At 45.6% G+C, this 18,216-nt stretch overlaps 1 protein-coding gene across 13 annotated transcripts in view; it reads left to right on the top strand.

Moving 5' to 3' along the window:
* The window catches only part of LOC115154563 (RNA-binding protein Musashi homolog 2), a 314,171-nt gene that overhangs the window by 95,465 nt on the left and 200,490 nt on the right, over positions 1-18,216 (top strand). For all 13 annotated transcript variants that reach the window (XM_029700902.1, XM_029700896.1, XM_029700900.1 and 10 more), the window contains exon 6: positions 6,684-6,776. In XM_029700902.1, coding sequence (XP_029556762.1) covers positions 6,684-6,776 — 93 coding nt within the window. The remainder of the gene's footprint in view (positions 1-6,683; positions 6,777-18,216) is intronic.

The following is an 18,216-nucleotide window of genomic DNA, read 5'->3' as shown; positions in this document are numbered from 1 at the left end:
ACGTGGGGTCCCTTAGACTGTCATGCTTCTCAGTAGCCTGGTTCCAGTCTGTTTCAGCTAACAATACACTCCTTGTACTCCATGTCACGTGTGAAATTGTCACAATGTCTTTGGCACATGTCACGGAGTACAAGGACTGGAATGTTAGCTAAATAGACTGGCAACAAGGCTAGTTTCTCAGGCCAGCTAGTTTAGAATATTTGTTTTAAGCGCATCATTAAAAGATTAATTCAAAATTACAAATAAAAACCAGACTGTTCTCTCTGTACTCTGAAGACACATGACATGCTGTGTTTTCTAACAGGCATAGCCAGTAAAGGAAGTAAGGGTGCAGAGATACCCAGTCTCTTTAGTATACTGCTCCGAGCCTCATTGTCTAGGTAATTTGTTAAATGGTTATAACTCCCCTTGCTCAAGTACTCAAGATATGTCCGTAAGCAAGTATCTCATTAGCATAACATTCATATTTCAGAACAGCTCTTAAGAGTCATTCTGGATTTGGCCGCTTCGTCTTACTTGCCTGTTATTGGGATGCTAATGTTTTACTAATCACACAGGGGCTCATTGGAATGCAGTGAGAATGTTCTGGTTGTGTATGGGCCCATGCATCTCCAGGGTCCTATCATCAGCCATAAGCTGCTCCTATCCATCTTCATAACTGTACAGGCAGAGTGTGAAGTACAGCTAATCCGTCAGATTAAAAGGAGACCTGGGCCATACCTCACCATGTTTACTACACAACGTTACGTTTTCAGAAAGCGCCATCTACACACAGCGGCTTCTCTCAAGCACTAAATCACAGTGTCACCCTCAGCCTCCACACCGCTCTCCCTCCCTGAGACTCTCATCACTTTCCCTGTGTGAACAACAACAACAGCTCACATCATTAGCCCCCCACCCGCTTATTCAAAAGCACATTTTGGAACAGCCAGCCAGCCTGCCTGCCTGCTAGCTGAATGACTTGGTAGAGCAGCAGCATTGCAGTTTGATCCAGGAGGTGGCTGGCCTGAAGCTTTAGCATCAGATTGCTGATTGCACCGGGGCTTGAAAAGGTCTTTACTAGTTGGATCCAGGCCTTTCATTAGCCTGTGCCCTGCGCTTAACAGCCTCTCTCTCCCGTCCCAGCCTATCTGTGGCAGCACTTGTTTGCTGTCCTTGTGCAAATGGCTGGTGTAATCCTGGGCTTGAGTTCTTGGGCCTGTCAGTCCGCATTTGCACTAAGCATCTTTCCCTCTCTCATCTCCTCAGCCTTAATTGTATTGTAATTATCAAATTAGTCATCTATTTATGCACACTAGAGCTGAGATTGGACCAGTTCTAAAAAGGGCAGGAGGAGAGAGGAGAAGCTTGACCTCTCTCCTAGCTACAGAACACTAGCACAGGACAATTCACACTTACTACTTCTTGTCCCATTTCTCTATCTTTCTGTCGTTCATTCACTTTCTCTCTCTCTTCTTTTCATAATGCACTCACACATTAAACAAAGCTTTTATTGATATAGCGGCAGTAGTACATATTCTGCACGAATTCGTCGTCAAACAGAACAGATGTCATATTTATCTGGGCTGGCCATGGTGTAACAGAGTGTTGAGTGTTTATGTGTCCCCAGGGTTGAGGGCTTTGATCAGGTCTACACTGCTCTGACAGATGCTCTCTGTGCTCTCACCCGCTCGCTCATCAACAAGGCCAGTCCACGTCTCTCCCCATGCCAGTAATCTTCCTGTTACCATTAGATGAATCGGAGCTAAAAACAACTAACTGCTATGGGGGCCTTTCTATTTTATGTGTTCCGCTATCTCTTATCATGAGAAATGACACACAACTTACTGGGATGATTTCTCCCCCTCCCGGTGGCTGTGAGCTGTAGCCTTGAGAGGCTCTGGACTATGACGAGGGGACCATACCCTGTAATCAGAGCTGGCTATGTGATCTTAGACGCCGGGGTGAGAGGTGGCTGGGGTGGGAGTGGGGATGGGGAGTCTAAGCACTCATGGGGGGGGTGGGTCCTATAGTGGGTTGTTGTTGGCGGTGTAATCAGCTAGCTTTGGAAATAATCAAGACTGTCTGTGATTAAGGATGGGGGGGGGGGGGGATAGCGTTCTTATCAAGCAAGGGCTTTAGCCTGGATTGCTTGTTGTCAGACAAGTGTCCTTATTTTAGAAAAGAGTCAAAGTTACCTGGCTAAAAAATCAGTTGTCAACAAACGCTGTTGCAGTTAATCAGGAGCATGGCAGTATCAAGTGGTGCTGTTGATGCTAAGCCTGGGCCCTAAGGGTTTGATGGAGAGGATGGAGGGGAGAGTGAGGGGCTTCCTCCCCAGCTTTAACCCCTCACTGTCAGACCTCCTCTGAGCCTTGCTGCTACTGCAGCTGTGCTCTGGACCAAGACTGCCTTGAGAAACCTCTGGCGTTTATAGTCTACTTTGATCTTATTGCATCTTGCCTATGCTGCTCTGTCATTGCTCATCCATATATTTATATTTATATATTCTTATTCCATTCCATTCCTTATTCCATTAGGTAGTTGTTGTGGAATTGTTAGATAGTGCTTGTTAGATATTACTGCACTGTCGAAACTAGAAGCACAAGCATTTTGCTACACTTGCAATAACATCTGCTAACCATGTGTATGTGACCAATAAAATGTGATTTGATTTGGATTTGATACGCGGTATCTTAGATGAATATTGGAGTGTCCATTTTTCAGATGAGGAAATTGTGATGACAAATGTGACTTGTCTTTGTTGTGGTGCCTTGGCGTATCCAGTTGATTGGGGAAGTGGAGGGTTAAACCCTGGCCTAGGTAGAGAGATAGTAACCCATCACACTGCCCTGTGTAGTTGACTGTAGTAGATCAATATATACACTCGTGGGAACACGGGGCTCTGGGAGAACAGAACACTACAGGGCCTCCCTGGTTGGTGGGAATCTGGGGTGGACTAGCCTACAGGGAGGATGGGCTCACCTCCTCTCCTACAGGGGATTTGTCCCTCTTTTGTCTCAACGTCGTATAGTTTTTAACTGAACTTGCAGGTTCTGCAGGAAACATAGTAGGAACCTTCTCAGCTTGTCAGTGTCCTTCACTAGTTGTGTCTCTGGAAAAATGAGCTGAAAACCTGTCGAACTCAGAGCGAGAACTTTGTTCAGTTTTGTAAGTGCAAAAAGTAATGATCTAATATTTGATATGCACTTTGTGCTGTCATTCTGGTTTTCCACTGCCGTACAGTATATTTATCTTAATGATAATGTTTTTTATTGTCACATACCGGATAGGTGCAGTGAAATGTGTTGTTTTGCAGGGTCACCAATAGTAGTACGTCACCCCTGGAGCAAATTAGGGCAACATATTTTTCACCTTGTCGATTCGGGTATTCAAACCACTATTTGGTTACTGGCCCAAAGCTCTAACTGCTAGGCTATCTGCCGACCCACTTTCTCTTTAATGTTGGAGGTAACAATTGCTCTGGCTTGTCTGTGCTGTATACATCTTCATAACTGTCATATCTTATAGCAGTCCTGCTGCTGGACCCGGTCTCCCTTCCCGCTGTTCATAGCCCACATAGAACTCCTCAAATGTATACAGATAATGAAAGGCTGCCATATTAACTGCAGTCGCTGAATCCACAAATCCCTGAGTATTAACAGTACAGCACAGCCGCCCATTTCGCTGTTAAAACACATTATTAAAAGGAGCTGCAATTCCCTCCATCACCTCCACCTCTCAATCCCTGCGCTGACTGGATGGGAGAAGGCAAGGAAGTGTGTACGCGCTCACGCACACACACACACACACACACACACACACACACACACACACACTGGAGAGTCGCCCTCCCACCAATCAGCCCCTATCTCATCTGAGTTCTCTGCTGCTTTTTAGATTAGGAATAGTCCTTTTAAAATGAGCTAATCACACAATATATCATAGCTGGTAATGCATTCAGAGACAGCGTGGATGATTGCAGGGGTAAGTGTGTCCTTGGAGGCTGCAGTCTGTGTCCTCAGCCTGGCCTGATGCATGTTGAGTTGAGGGGGAAGTTAAGGTTGCAGCTCCCCTCTGTCCTCTATGTCTGTGGACTGACTGCAGGGTGTGCTGGACATATTGACAGTGATCCCTATGGACAGGGAACACATCCCTAGGTCCTGCTAGTCTCCCAGAAAATAGTCTCACAACACTTTGTTTTACTCTATGCAGATTTATTCTGTTCTACGAGCCGTCAGAGTTGTTGGATTTTAACAACTGGCTTGTTTGTTCTAACTGGAATTCTAACACACACACACACACACACACACACACACACACACACACACACACACACACACACACACACACAGCCCCCCTCCTCCTTAGTCACTCAGTGGAAACACCAAACACTCTGCAGCCATTTCCCTAGAGACGGTAAAGAAGCGAGAGAGGCCTGTTGTCTGTTGTCACCATGGAGAGAGAAATAGGGAAAGTAATTGCGTTGTTCAAGGGCTCTAGAAATCCCATCAGCCTTTGGGCAGCCCTGTCAGAAAGTATAAAGACAGCGCTAAAAACTTAACTGGCTACAGACAGGCTGGGGGAGCACCCTCGCTGAAAATGACTTACAATGGCTGGGGAAGACAGTCAGATTATCTATCAAGGGAAGCAGGTGAAACAGCTGTAAAAGATGTAGGAGGGCTAGCAGAGATGAACACTGGCTTGTGTTTCTATTACCAAGATTGCCAGTGATAAAAGTGAGTGATGTTGATAAATACCCACATAGCCTTTTATCACCAGCTGTCGTGGCTGTGGTTGCTGGCGACGACGGCGGGGCTGATAACCCTGGAGGCTCAGGGCCTGGGGAGGAGGGGGAAGGATACAGGGGGGAGGATACAGCTGCATTACCCCAGCCTGGGCTACGGCACAACAGCCCGCCGCCACAATTTGCATGGTGACCGGGTGTCACACAAATGGGATGAGTTCCATGCTAATGGCCCGGAAGCAGAATCACATTAGTGCAAATGCAGGGTGTTCTCAGACCAGGCCTGGTTGGAGTTGGATATCTTACAGTTGCATAAGGGACAATTTTTACATTTTAGCTTTTATTTTTTTATTTAACCTTTATTTAACTAGGCAAGTCAGTTAAGAACAAATTCTTATTTACAATGATGGCCTACCCTGGCCAAACCCTAACCCGGACGACCCTGGGCATATTGTGCGCCGCCTTATGGTACTCCCAATCACGTCCGATTGTGATACAGCCTGGAATCTAACCAGGGTATGTAGTGACGCCTCTAGCACTGAGATGCAGTGCCGTAGATCGCTGTGCCACTCGGGAGCCCCTAACCTTATTCCTAACCTTTACCTAATTATCCTAACCTGCCACATGAATTATCTTAACCTGTTGTGTAAGTTCTCCTAACCTGTTACGAAAAGTCAATTCTGCTAGTCAAAACCAGCAGGCCTGTCCTGAGAACTGCGACCCGGGAGGAGAAAAGAGAGTGCTGGGGTGTGTGCGTGTGTGTATGTGTATGTATGCGTGTGTGCACTCGTGCATACCTGAATGTGTGGAACTACCATGTTAAGGAGTGCCATCATTTCTCTGGACATTTCAGTAACAGCTTGTGAGTAATGAGGTTGGAGTCATTCGTTATCTCAGAAGGAACAGTGTTCTAACGCTGTTTATCTTATTGTGACAATTTCCTATTTCCCCCAGAACTCCTTGTGTTTTTTAAATGCTCTGTGCACACTCTGCTGCAGATGCACTTAGCTGTGCCATGTTGCCCTTTCTGATGGCGTGGGTAATAATCCTTAATATTTCTGCTACTTTGGAATTAATTGAGGCTTTAATGCACTCTGATTCCTTCCTCCAGCACAAGCTAATTGTGTTTTGAAAAATAATAAATTATGTATTTCTTTGTGACTGTCTTAAGTGTTGAGTGTTTTGGATCAAATGTAAAGTACCTTAATGTTTTGTGGAGCAAAAACAAACATGTCAGTGGCGTTTAAAACGATGAAATGGAGGCTTTAATTGTGCCACACTCTGTTGTGCCCTGTTTAAATGAAATATGTTTTGATTAGAGATAGCAGTGTTTGTTAAAGTAAAGTGCAATCTGAAATGACATTGTTAGATGTATAATAAAACATTCCTCTTTGACAGATTCTCACCACAGGCTGGAGCACTGCTATGAGTTCTTGCCTGTTTTTGAGGTTAGAGAGTGCCTTTAGGGGGTGCCTTTAGAGTTTGCATCAACATTAGATCTGAAAGACCATGCCAAATAAGTATTATATTTTCTCTCATAGCATGCAAGGGAAATGGGTCCCTCTCATACACTTTTGGGAAAAAAACTGCTATCTAGAACCCATAAGGGTTCATTGTCTGTCCCCTCTATTACAGAACCCTTTTTGGTTCCATGTATAACCCTTTCCACAGAGAATTCTACATGGAACCCAAAAGGGTCCTGTGTTAGAGGGGACAGAAGACCCCTTTTGGAACCCTTTTTTCTAAGAGTGTGCACAATGCTTTCCACAAAATGAAGTCTCACTATGACAATAAAGAGGCCCCTCCTTTCTCTTCTCTCTCGCTTTATCTCCCTTACTCTTCCATCCCTTATGGAGGGGCCAGTCTAGAGCTGATCTTATGTTTGGACTCACATTAAAGGTGTTGTGATGCGATGGAAGCCTGATCACCCATCTCTTCTCTCTCTCTCTCTCCCCAGATGGTCACAAGAACAAAGAAAATATTTGTGGGCGGATTGTCAGCCAACACGGTAGTGGAAGATGTGAAGCAGTATTTTGAACAGTTTGGGAAGGTAAGGAGAATCATTTTGGATTCCTCCCTTGTATGGTTTGGCAGTAGGCGAACCGTGTCGGTGTGGGTTGGAGGGTGTTCATACCCTGTCGCTGTCCTCGGCTGCTGTTTCCAGGCTGTGGTCTATGACTAACCTCCCAGTCCATTCTGAGTGAAGGGGATGTGGACATGCAAATACACAGCCAAACATACTGCAAGAGATTTGCAGAATTACATCCATAGTGCCTTCACTCACCCACTGTACTCAGATACATATGTATTGTTAGATATTACTGCGCTATTGGAGCTAGAAACACAAGCATTTCGCTACACCCGCAATAACATCTGTTAAATATGTGTATACAATATCAAATCAAATCAATACAATTTGATTTGATTTGATATTAGATTTCAGCTCAAGGTCACCTTGTGTGAAACTGAGGATGCTTCCTCTACAATATCAGCTCAGTACTTGACCTCAATAATTGTCCTTTAAGCATGTACTGCACATCTCATCTCTGTGTGTGATATAATCTCTGTATTTTTGAATGGCCAGTTAAGTCAATCATGGGTATGTAAATCCTTTAACACGGCCGTATAACTCCCCAGTGATATGTAGTTCCATGGTAATTATGGTCAGTGGTAATTTAGCTCCTGGGTATGGGAGCAGAGCACAGGCCAGGGCACCAGCTGGAATGTTATTCCAAAAGAAGATGACTCACAAGGGGAGGAAGTAGCAGTGAAGCCATTGCTGAGCCCAGCAGCGTGGAGCAGCAAGTAAATATTCAGAGCGGGCTTGGTTGTAATCATCGAGACTGAAAAGGGCTCAACACAAATGTCGACTTGATTGAATGACATGATTGACTTGATTATACAAAGTTTTTCCCTCATTAAGGAATCCTCAAACACTTGTGAGGAGACAAACAAATCAGTCTGATTCAGGGAGTCGCTCTGTGTGTGTGTGTGTGTGTGTGTGTGTGTGTGTGTGTGTGTGTGTGTGTGTGTGTGTGTGTGTGTGTGTGTGTGTGTGTGTGTGTGTGTGTGTGTGTGTGTGTGTGTGTGTGTGTGTGTGTGTGAGAGACAGGGAGGAGATCACAGTTGTTAGCCTAGGTGTTATTAGAAGGGGAGGTGGGCAGGAAGTGTCTTGTCTCTTCTGCCTGCCTGGCTGATGGTGTCTTTGTCTGTTCCGCTGCATCCCTTCTGTGACACGCATCCCACCATTTATTAAATAACCTGGCTGTCCAATGCAACCCGCCATTATCACCACACACGCTGCGCTCTTAGGAGTCGCCCGGAGAAAGAAAACCAATTCATTTAGTTTCTCCTCTACAGAAGGATGGAGAAGGGGGGAAGAAGGCGGGATGTGGCCACAGCAGTGGCAGCAGGGCTCGTCATTCAGATGTCTGGGATGTACATGTCTAGAATGCTTTAGTGAGGAGAGAGAAAAGGATAAAGAGAGACTTAGAGAGAGATATTCTCCTCTGTACCAATGCAGCTCAGGACTCAGGTAAACACACTAGGCTAGCTATCTGGGAATTGTCTTTGGGTGCGGCTCTGTGTTTGTGTGGACTGGGCAAGGTGCCGTGTGTGTGTGTGTGTGTGTGTGTGTGTGCGTGTGTGTATCTGTGTATGTGTGTGTGTGTGTTCAGGTCTAGGCGACATAGGCCAATTAGCAGGATGTGGGCAGGCAGGCAGCGGAGGTGATGGTTGTTGTGGGGATAAGGTGTTCGAAACAGGTGGTGTGATCACACTGGGGTCACTGCAAGATCTCTCTCTGTTCTTTCTCCTTTCTCCTCTCCTCTCCTCTCCTCTCCTCTCCTCTCCTCTCTTCTCTTCTCTTCTTTCCTCCCCTCCTCTCCTCTCCTCTCCTCTCCTGTCCTCTCCTCTCTTCCCTCAGCCTCTGACAGGGTAGGATACAGGGAGAGGAAGGGAACTGACAGCTCTCATATACATCACTCTCTCCCCACTGTCCCACCTGTCATCATTAGTAAAAGTGCACATATCCAAACCCCAGCACAACTTCAGAGAGGCCCGCCTGCTCTACATAGTATTACTGTGTTACCCAGAGTACACTGAATACGTCCGGGTAATGTGTCGCTGACAGCCAGATGAATGGGCCTGAAGTACAGTATCAGTGTGTAAAGACTGATTCTCATGCATCCCAATACCCCCGTGTGACTGACAGCGACAAGATCTCTCCTCTCAGTTCCTCTGAGGCAGCACATTTCTACTGTCTTTGTGTGTTGAGGGCAAAACATACTGTACTGGCTTCATGTAGGACTGATGCATTAGGTTCAAATAAGGCCCAGTAACAGGTATGTCTGTATCCTGTGGAAAAGTCTAGGGGTGATTGTGTTCAAAATAAACACTTATCTCCTAGTATAATACCATTATGTGAGAGCTCTGCATCAGCAGATTTGTAATCATTCTTACATTGCATGCAGCTGTTAAAAACACTTACCATCAAGAAGCAAACAACTGGTAGCAGACCTTTGATTAAATAAGGGGGCCAGTGGTCACCCTCATAATTAATTACAGCCTGACATAACAATACAACTAGAGACCAGGCCAGAAAAGAGAGCTTAACCACAGTGAAGATCTTAACCACAGTGAAGATCCTAACCACAGTGAAGATCCTAACCACAGTGAAGATCTTAACCACAGTGAAGATCTTAACCACAGTGAAGATCCTAACCACAGTGAAGATCCTAACCACAGTGAAGATCTTAACCACAGTGAAGATCCTAACCACAGTGAAGATCTTAACCACAGTGAAGATCTTAACCACAGTGAAGATCCTAACCGCAGTGAAGAGCCCAACCGCAGTGAAAAGCCTAACCACAGTGAAGGCCCCAACAACAGTGAAAAGCCTAACCACAGTGAAGGCCCCAACAACAGTGAAAAGCCTAACCACAGTGAAGGCCCCAACAACAGTGAAAAGCCTAACCACAGTGAAGGCCCCAACAACAGTGAAAAGCCTAACCACAGTGAAGGCCCCAACAACAGTGAAAAGCCTAACCACAGTGAAGGCCCCAACAACAGTGAAAAGCCTAACCACAGTGAAGGCCCCAACAACAGTGAAAAGCCTAACCACAGTGAAGGCCCCAACAACAGTGAAAAGCCTAACCACAGTGAAGGCCCCAACAACAGTGAAAAGCCTAACCACAGTGAAGGCCCCAACAACAGTGAAAAGCCTAACCACAGTGAAGGCCCCAACAACAGTGAAAAGCCTAACCACAGTGAAGGCCCCAACAACAGTGAAAAGCCTAACCACAGTGAAGGCCCCAACAACAGTGAAAAGCCTAACCCCAGTGAAGGCCCCAACAACAGTGAAAAGCCTAACCACAGTGAAGGCCCCAACAACAGTGAAAAGCCTAAACACAGTGAAGGTCCCAACAACAGTGAAAAGCCTAACCACAGTGAAGGCCCCAACAACAGTGAAAAGCCTAACCACAGTGAAGGCCCCAACAACAGTGAAAAGCCTAACCACAGTGAAGGGCCTAATTATCTGGGATGGCTTATGCTTATTGGTTTACTGTAATCGGCTTGGAGTGCATCTCAAAACAAAGTGTCCTTATTTGGCTAAGCTGAAACAACTGCTTGCCGCTTTGTTCCCCCTGGCCTTCACTGTGTTCTGTGCTGTGGTTTGACTGGGGGTCTGGTGCTTAGTTTCATCAGCCCCAGCCTGCAGTTGTTTCCAAGCCAGTGGGCCGCCATAATCAGGCCTTAATGTCCTCCTCTGCCCCGGTTCCCATGTCCTACTGGGTGGGAGCCAGCTACTGTAGTACCAGGAGGAGGACTCTGGACTCTTAACATGCTCACTGCCACTGAGCTGATGGGTCTGCAGGAGGGTTAGGTGGGGTCATAGGGTCAGACTGAGGGAGGGTCGCGGGGACATTTGATCCTGAGATCTCTGTCAGAAACATTTTCCATTTCTCTAAGATTAGCTGAATATCTGTCTACACATCCTGTCGTACTGCTCCCGTAGGACAGGGACTAAACTCACACACTGAGGGGAGAGAGGGTACAATACTGTAGGTGAACAGGAAGACACAACAGTATGAAAGCCTGTGGTTTGTGTCATCTCACTGTCCCTCAGTTCAACACTAGGTCTTCTTCTCACACACTGACTTCCCCTGACAGGAAGCAGATGAGAGAAAAAATGCAACAATAAAATAATGAAAAAAGGATGCCTTGGTTAGTGACAGGAAATTTGTTCTGGTGCTCCGGTAATCTAATATCATGGCTGACATTTCGTTGTGCATTGAGATTTTGTAAATGGCAGAAAACCACAATGTGTGACTGTCCGTAACGGCTGCATCCAGGACTCCACGTTAGTTCATTTAGCATACCTGCCCAAGCGCTTACATTTAATAACATCATTTGAGTTTTTCAGGCGTACCAAATAAAAACAGTGCTGATGTCCATTAGTGCATTGCCAAGCTTCCTGCCCCAGTGAACGCAAACAACACCGTTTAGATCCCCGCTCCCAACCAGTAAATATGGGACGCAGTGGAGGGAATCTTTGTTTGGGATTTGATGAGTTATTGTTTGTTTGCTAAAATGCATCAGATAAAAACATCAACAGACTACTGGAGTTTCCTTTTCTTTTTTTTTTGCTCATGCAGACATTTTTGCATTGAAGTAAAATATGAAATCCTTCAAGCTTAGCCTTTTGATGGTTGTGATATTGAAGTATTACAACATGAAAAACACTTAAAATCCTGTATTTGACTTTATTAAATTCTAAACCAGTTTTCTTTTCAAGCCTTTGATATGCAGGAGACATCCTCTGTGACACATCATACCTGCATCGCTTCAGAGATATCACAGTAGCTCATTTCTCTCCAGTCACACACAAGCAGGTGGACATTTGCATGACATTTCCATATCCCTCTGCATCTCCTCTAACCTCTAAGAGTCTAGTTGAACATTTGCCTACAGTATGTGGCCTAAACTCTCCATTTAGCACTGCGTTGGATTTCTCCCTCCAGGCTGTGGTCTCTATAGTAGTAGGCCAGAAGGACACAGCTCCAGTGTTATTGCTGGTCAGAGCTGGGTTGATAAGCCAGCATCAGGTCCATAGGAGCTCTCATCTGCAGCATGCAAGGCTTGACTGCGGCTCTTTACTCTCCCTGCAGTCACTTGTAGTTAGGACCTGAGACAAAGCAGAGCATTGGAAATGAACTGGCCCTAAACCTGCTACTGCTGCAGGGACAGACAGAAAGAGGAAAAAACCCAGTTAGACAAATGACTTAATATCCGCTCTGACCTTCATTTGCCCAGTTGCTTGTCAATGTTTCGAATATTTAACACCCACAGGATAATTGACTTCTAGTCCTCCTGCATTTTTCAGCCAGTATGTTTCCTGTGATGATGAGATCAGTGATACAACAGAGGTGTTAGAGATGCATGATAAAGGTTCTGTATCGTTTCAGCCAGTCGTTTTGAAAGTAGTGCTCACGAGACAAAATACCTCACTATCTGTAGGCCCTAGCTACCTACCTATCTAGTTTCTGATGGAGCTCTGTGGTGTATCCTGCTTTTAGGACAGTGCATCATGGGGGATTGACACGCGGTGGAGGTGCGTCTGTGCAGACTGTCTACCAGCGTCCCTCCCTGAAATGGCTCCCCCTGGATAAGCCAGGATTGCCTTGATTGCGTTACAGTGACTCATTATGTCAATGGCTGATGGAACGTAGAGGCCCCAGTAGTGCTGCTTAAAGAACGATCTGTTTAAAGAAGATTGACTGTGATTGGATGGGATTCCCAGCACCTGCTCACTGGGGTAAATCTGGTCAAGGCAGAAAGCAGCAGCAGCAGCAGCAATCTTCCCTGTGGTATTGTGACAGGAAGGAGGAAATGGACGTGTGAGGCGGGAGGGAGGCTACAGCAGCCTTTCAAACGGCTGGTGGGTTGAGCACTTCGTCAAAGTAGCTGTCAGAACTCATCTGCCACTCAGCATCCTCCTCCCTGTGACTATCAGAGCTCCTAAACAACCAGGCAAACCACAACCTGCTCTCTGCTGTGCACTGTGTGGAGCTGTAGCCCTGGTGGGAAAACACACAGATAGAAACAGGCCCAGGAAGCGATTAGCCCTGAAAAAAGCCTATTTCCTCAGATATATGGAATTTCACAGCCATGAATGCAGTGCATTAACCTGTAAGCATAAGCCCAGGGGCGCTAATAACTTTCCACTCTGGGGCCACTTGATCTTTAAACGAGGGAGGCACTTGCCAAGATCACGCTCGGAAATTAATACATCCCCGAAAAGGGCTCTTTTGGCCGCAGCGGTAGTGTGTGTGTTTTTCTCCCTCGATGGAGCTTGTGTGTGTGTTTAAAGAGGGGGCTGCCGTGACAGGTGGTATTTGGAGAGTGGTGTCGAGAGCCACAAAGGCAGGCGCTGGCCTCTGAGTGACAGGCCCCGCATTGCCGCAGCAAGCAATGCCAAGGCAGACACAAATGAGAAACAAAATTACGGTGTTATATTTCACCTCACATCTGACAGGCTTCTGAAGAGATGTGAAACTACCTCTCTCCCAAATGTACCACTACTATTAAGTGTGGGGCTGTGCTGAAAAATAAAAAAAATCTCTCATGAGATGGTTTTCCCTAACAGCGGGTTGTCAAAGGCAACATTCCATTCCAGTGCTGGAGTGCTTTAGGAAATGACTGAGTTAGGCCATTTACACACGGAACAACCAGCTGTAAAGGAGGAAATGAAAACTGGGGGTTTCACATGAAACACATTGTGGTGTAACTGCCTGCCTTACAGTCCACCTGGGTCTTGAGAATCACTGTACCTTCATACCTGTGGTATTTTTTGCAGAATCCTGTATATTTGGCCCTCATATCCTTTAACAGCAAGGTGGCGTTATCAAAAAGCTTTCTTCATATTCCAAGGCTGCTGATGGCAGGTTTAAGCTGCGGCAACTTGAGGAAAACTCCTGACTGTACACAGGGCACACTGACTAAGCACAGTCCCATTGGTCTACCTGTACAGAGAAGACTCTCTCTCTCTCTCTCTCTCTCTCGCTCTCTCTCTCTCTCTCTCTCTCTCTCTCTCTCTCCCTCTGCCACAAATCCAAGTACACAACTACAAACTGCCTCCTGGGATGACTACCTCCCACGCTCAGCCCTAGTAAAAGCACTGGGTAAATGTCCTTGCTGTTTTTTCTCCTCTCCTCTCCTTGCATGGAAAGGTACTGTCTGTCTGTCTGTCTGTCTGTCTGTCTGTCTGTCTGTCTGTCTGTCTGTCTGTCTGTCTGTCTGTCTGTCTGTCTGTCGCTACCGTGGTTAAATGCAAAGGCCTAATGAAGCCTCTGTGGTATTACACATCTGAAGCAGTGACTGCCCTTACACTAGAGAGGTGTGTGTGTGTGTGTGTGTGTGTGTGTGTGTGTGTGTGTGTGTGTGTGAAGCAGATACCATAGCTGTCCCTCAGCAGCTCAAATCAAATCAAATTGTATTGGTCACATGCGCCGAATACAACAGGTGTAGACTTTACTGTGAAATGCTTACTTCCGATCCCATTCTCAACAGTGCAGAGTTAAAAAGTACAGAAAATATTTGCTAAATAAAAAAGGAAATAATAACACAACTATAACGAGACAGGAGAAGGGCCTTGGTCAGGGAGGTGATGGTCACTCTGACAGAGCTCCAGAGTTCCTTTGTGGAAATGGGAGAACCTTCAAGAAGGACAACCATCTCTACAGCACTCCACCAATCAGGCCTTTATGGTAGAGTGGCCAGATGGAAGCCACCCCTCAGTAAAAGGCACATGACAGCCCGCTTGGAGTTTGCCAAAAGGCACCTAAAGGACTCTCAGACCATGAGAAACAAGATTCTCTGGTCTGATTAAGTCAAGATTGAACTCTTTGGCCTGAATGCCAAGTGTCACATCTGGAGGAAACCTGGCACCATCTCTACGGTGAAGCATGGTGGTGGCAGCATCATGCTGTGTGGATGTTTTTCAGCGGCAGGGACTGAGAGACTAGTCAGGTTTGAGGGAAAGATAAACAGAGAAAAGTATAGAGAGATCATTGATGAAAACCTGCTTCAGAGCGCTCAAGACCTCAGGCTGGGGCAAAGGTTCACCTTCCAACAAGACAACGACCGTAAGCACACAGCCAAGGCAACGCAGGAGTGGCTTCGGGACAAGTCTCTGAATGTCCTTGAGAGGCCCAGCTAGAGCCTGGACTTGAACCCGATCGAACATCTCTGGAGAGACCTGAAAATAGCTATGCAGCGGCGCTCCTCATCCAACCTGACAGAGCTTGAGAGGATCTGCTGAGAAGAATGGGAGAAACTCCCCAAGTACAGGTGTGCCAAGCTTGTAGCTGTAATTGCTGCCAAAGGTGCTTTGGGTCTGAATGCTTATGTAAATGTGATATTTCCGTTAATTTAAAAAAAAAACATTTCTATAAACCTGTTTTTGCTTTGTCATTATGGGGTATTGTGTGTAGATTGATGAGGGGGTAAAAAACGATTTAATCAATTTTAGAATAAGGCTGTAACGTAACAAAATGTTGAAAAAGTCAAAGGGTCTGAATACTTTCCGAATGCACTGATTATGTGGGTAGGGATAAAAGTGGCTTGACAATCAGGATATATAATAGAGTAGCAGCAACGTATGTAAAGTGTGTGAAAGTGTGTCTATGTGTGAGTGTGTGTGGCGTCAATATGCATGTGTGTGTGTGTGAGCGTATGTGTGTGTGTTTGTGTGTGTGTATGTTGGTGTGTCAGTCTAGTATGTGTGAGTGTGTGGGTAGAGTCTAGTGATTGTGCATATACCCAGTGCAAGAGAGTCAGTGCAAAATAATTAAGATAAATTAATAAATAATAAAGCGGGTCAATGCAAATGGTCCAGGTGGCCATTTGAGTAATTGTTCAGGAGTCTTATGGCTTGGGGGTAGAACCTGCTCAGGAGCCTTTTGGTCCTATACTTGGGGCTCTGGTACTGCTTGCCGTGCGGTAGCAGAGAGAACAGTCTATGACTTGGGTGGCTGGAGTCTTTAACAATTGTCGTGTCGTCTGCAAACTTAATGATGGTGTTGGAGTCGTGCGCTGCCACTCGGTTGTGGGTGAACAGGGAGTACAGGAGGGGACTGAGCACGCACCCGTGAGGGGCCCCCGTGTTGAGGGTCACCGTGTTGGATGTGTTGTTACCTATCCTCACCACCTGGGGGCGGCCCGTCAGGAAGTCCAGGATCCAGTTGCAGAGGGAGGTGTTCAGTCCCAGGCTCATAGTGATGAGCTTAGTGATGAGCTTAGTGATGAGCTTTGTGATGAGCTTGGAGGGCACTATGATGTTGAACGCTGAGCTGTGTCAGGGGGAAGGAGCCAGAGTTTTAGAGTAGATATGTCAACAACATACTTTAGATTTACTAAAGTGATTTAGTGTCCCCGGGAGGGATCCAGTCCTCATTTACTATTACACCTAGGTCTATAGGTCTATAGGTGTATTGGAGTCGACTAAAGGGTAATGGAAAAAAGCTTTTTTGATTACGAAAGCAATTTAAAGGGAAAAAACTATACAGTACAAAATCCATCTTAAATATTTTCAAAGACAGCTGTATAGATATAACTGGACATGGCTACTGTGGCACATTTGTAACATGGTCGCGTAGGTTTGGTTGAAGGTGTTTGTGTGCCTCTGGGCCAGTGATTTGGCAGAGTCAAGCCAGGGTTGGGCCAGGGTTTCATCAAAGGGCAATATCAAATGTGCTCTTTCCTGAACTTTAAGAGCACTTCAGGTCAGCCAGGAAAAAAACTAAACGGTCCTTTAAACATTTCCCAGTGCTGAAAGGAATTTTAAAGGAAAGACACGAAGAGAAAGGGAATGTTCAGAATTGTCATGCTCTCATTGAGATTCTAGACTGAGCACACCATAAAGAGATAACTGACAAGGTAGGACAGAATTGTCATGCTCTCATTGAGATTCTAGACTGAGCACACCATAAAGAGATAACTGACAAGGTAGGACAGAATTGTCATGCTCTCATTGAGATTCTAGACTGAGCACACCATAAAGAGATAACTGACAAGGTAGGACAGAATTGTCATGCTCTCATTGAGATTCTAGACTGAGCACACCATAAAGAGATAACTGACAAGGTAGGACAGAATTGTCATGCTCTCATTGAGATTCTAGACTGAGCACACCATAAAGAGATAACTGACAAGGTAGGACAGAATTGTCATGCTCTCATTGAGATTCTAGACTGAGCACACCATAAAGAGATAACTGACAAGGTAGGACAGAATTGTCATGCTCTCATTGAGATTCTAGACTGAGCACACCATAAAGAGATAACTGACAAGGTAGGACAGAATTGTCATGCTCTCATTGAGATTCTAGACTGAGCACACCATAAAGAGATAACTGACAAGGTAGGACAGAATTGTCATGCTCTCATTGAGATTCTAGACTGAGCACACCATAAAGAGATAACTGACAAGGTAGGACAGAATTGTCATGCTCTCATTGAGATTCTAGACTGAGCACACCATAAAGAGATAACTGACAAGGTAGGACAGAATTGTCATGCTCTCATTGAGATTCTAGACTGAGCACACCATAAAGAGATAACTGACAAGGTAGGACAGAATTGTCATGCTCTCATTGAGATTCTAGACTGAGCACACCATAAAGAGATAACTGACAAGGTAGGACAGAATTGTCATGCTCTCATTGAGATTCTAGACTGAGCACACCATAAAGAGATAACTGACAAGGTAGGACAGAATTGTCATGCTCTCATTGAGATTCTAGACTGAGCACACCATAAAGAGATAACTGACAAGGTAGGACAGAATTGTCATGCTCTCATTGAGATTCTAGACTGAGCACACCATAAAGAGATAACTGACAAGGTAGGACAGAATTGTCATGCTCTCATTGAGATTCTAGACTGAGCACACCATAAAGAGATAACTGACAAGGTAGGACAGGACTCAAAGACTGAAAGTGTTTCATATTAATATAAAGGCGGACGGGGCCATTCAACTCCAGCCCTGACAGACTGTGTTGCTAATAGAATCACTGGGCCATGAGAGCGTGTTTGAAGACACCTGCAGATTCCTCGCATTCCAGGGCTACAGCGGCAGGATGTTGCAACTTGCCAGATAAGACAAAGGAAGGAGGTATGTGAAATATGGATGCACTGTACTGTATTTGTGTCCTGAATGTTAGCGGAACTAATTAGAATGCATTTTTGAACCATGGCATCTTCGAATGGAATGAAGCTTCCACATAAAGAGCAGGTCTGCTATCTGGCCTTCAATACCAGCGCTTCAGATTCACTAGACAGACTAAAACTGGAACCATGAGGACAAAAGCTCTGAAGATGAAAGAGAAGGAAGAAGGGGGATGAGGAGGAGGTGGGAGTTGAGATGATTTAGTGGCTCCACCACTCCCCCTTTAGAGCCTGTACCAGCCCATCAGTTTTAATCAGTGTTTT

This window comes from Salmo trutta, chromosome 19 (genome assembly GCF_901001165.1).
Source record: "Salmo trutta chromosome 19, fSalTru1.1, whole genome shotgun sequence".
NCBI lineage: Eukaryota > Metazoa > Chordata > Actinopteri > Salmoniformes > Salmonidae > Salmo > Salmo trutta.
This window is presented reverse-complemented; position numbering and strand designations above follow the sequence as displayed.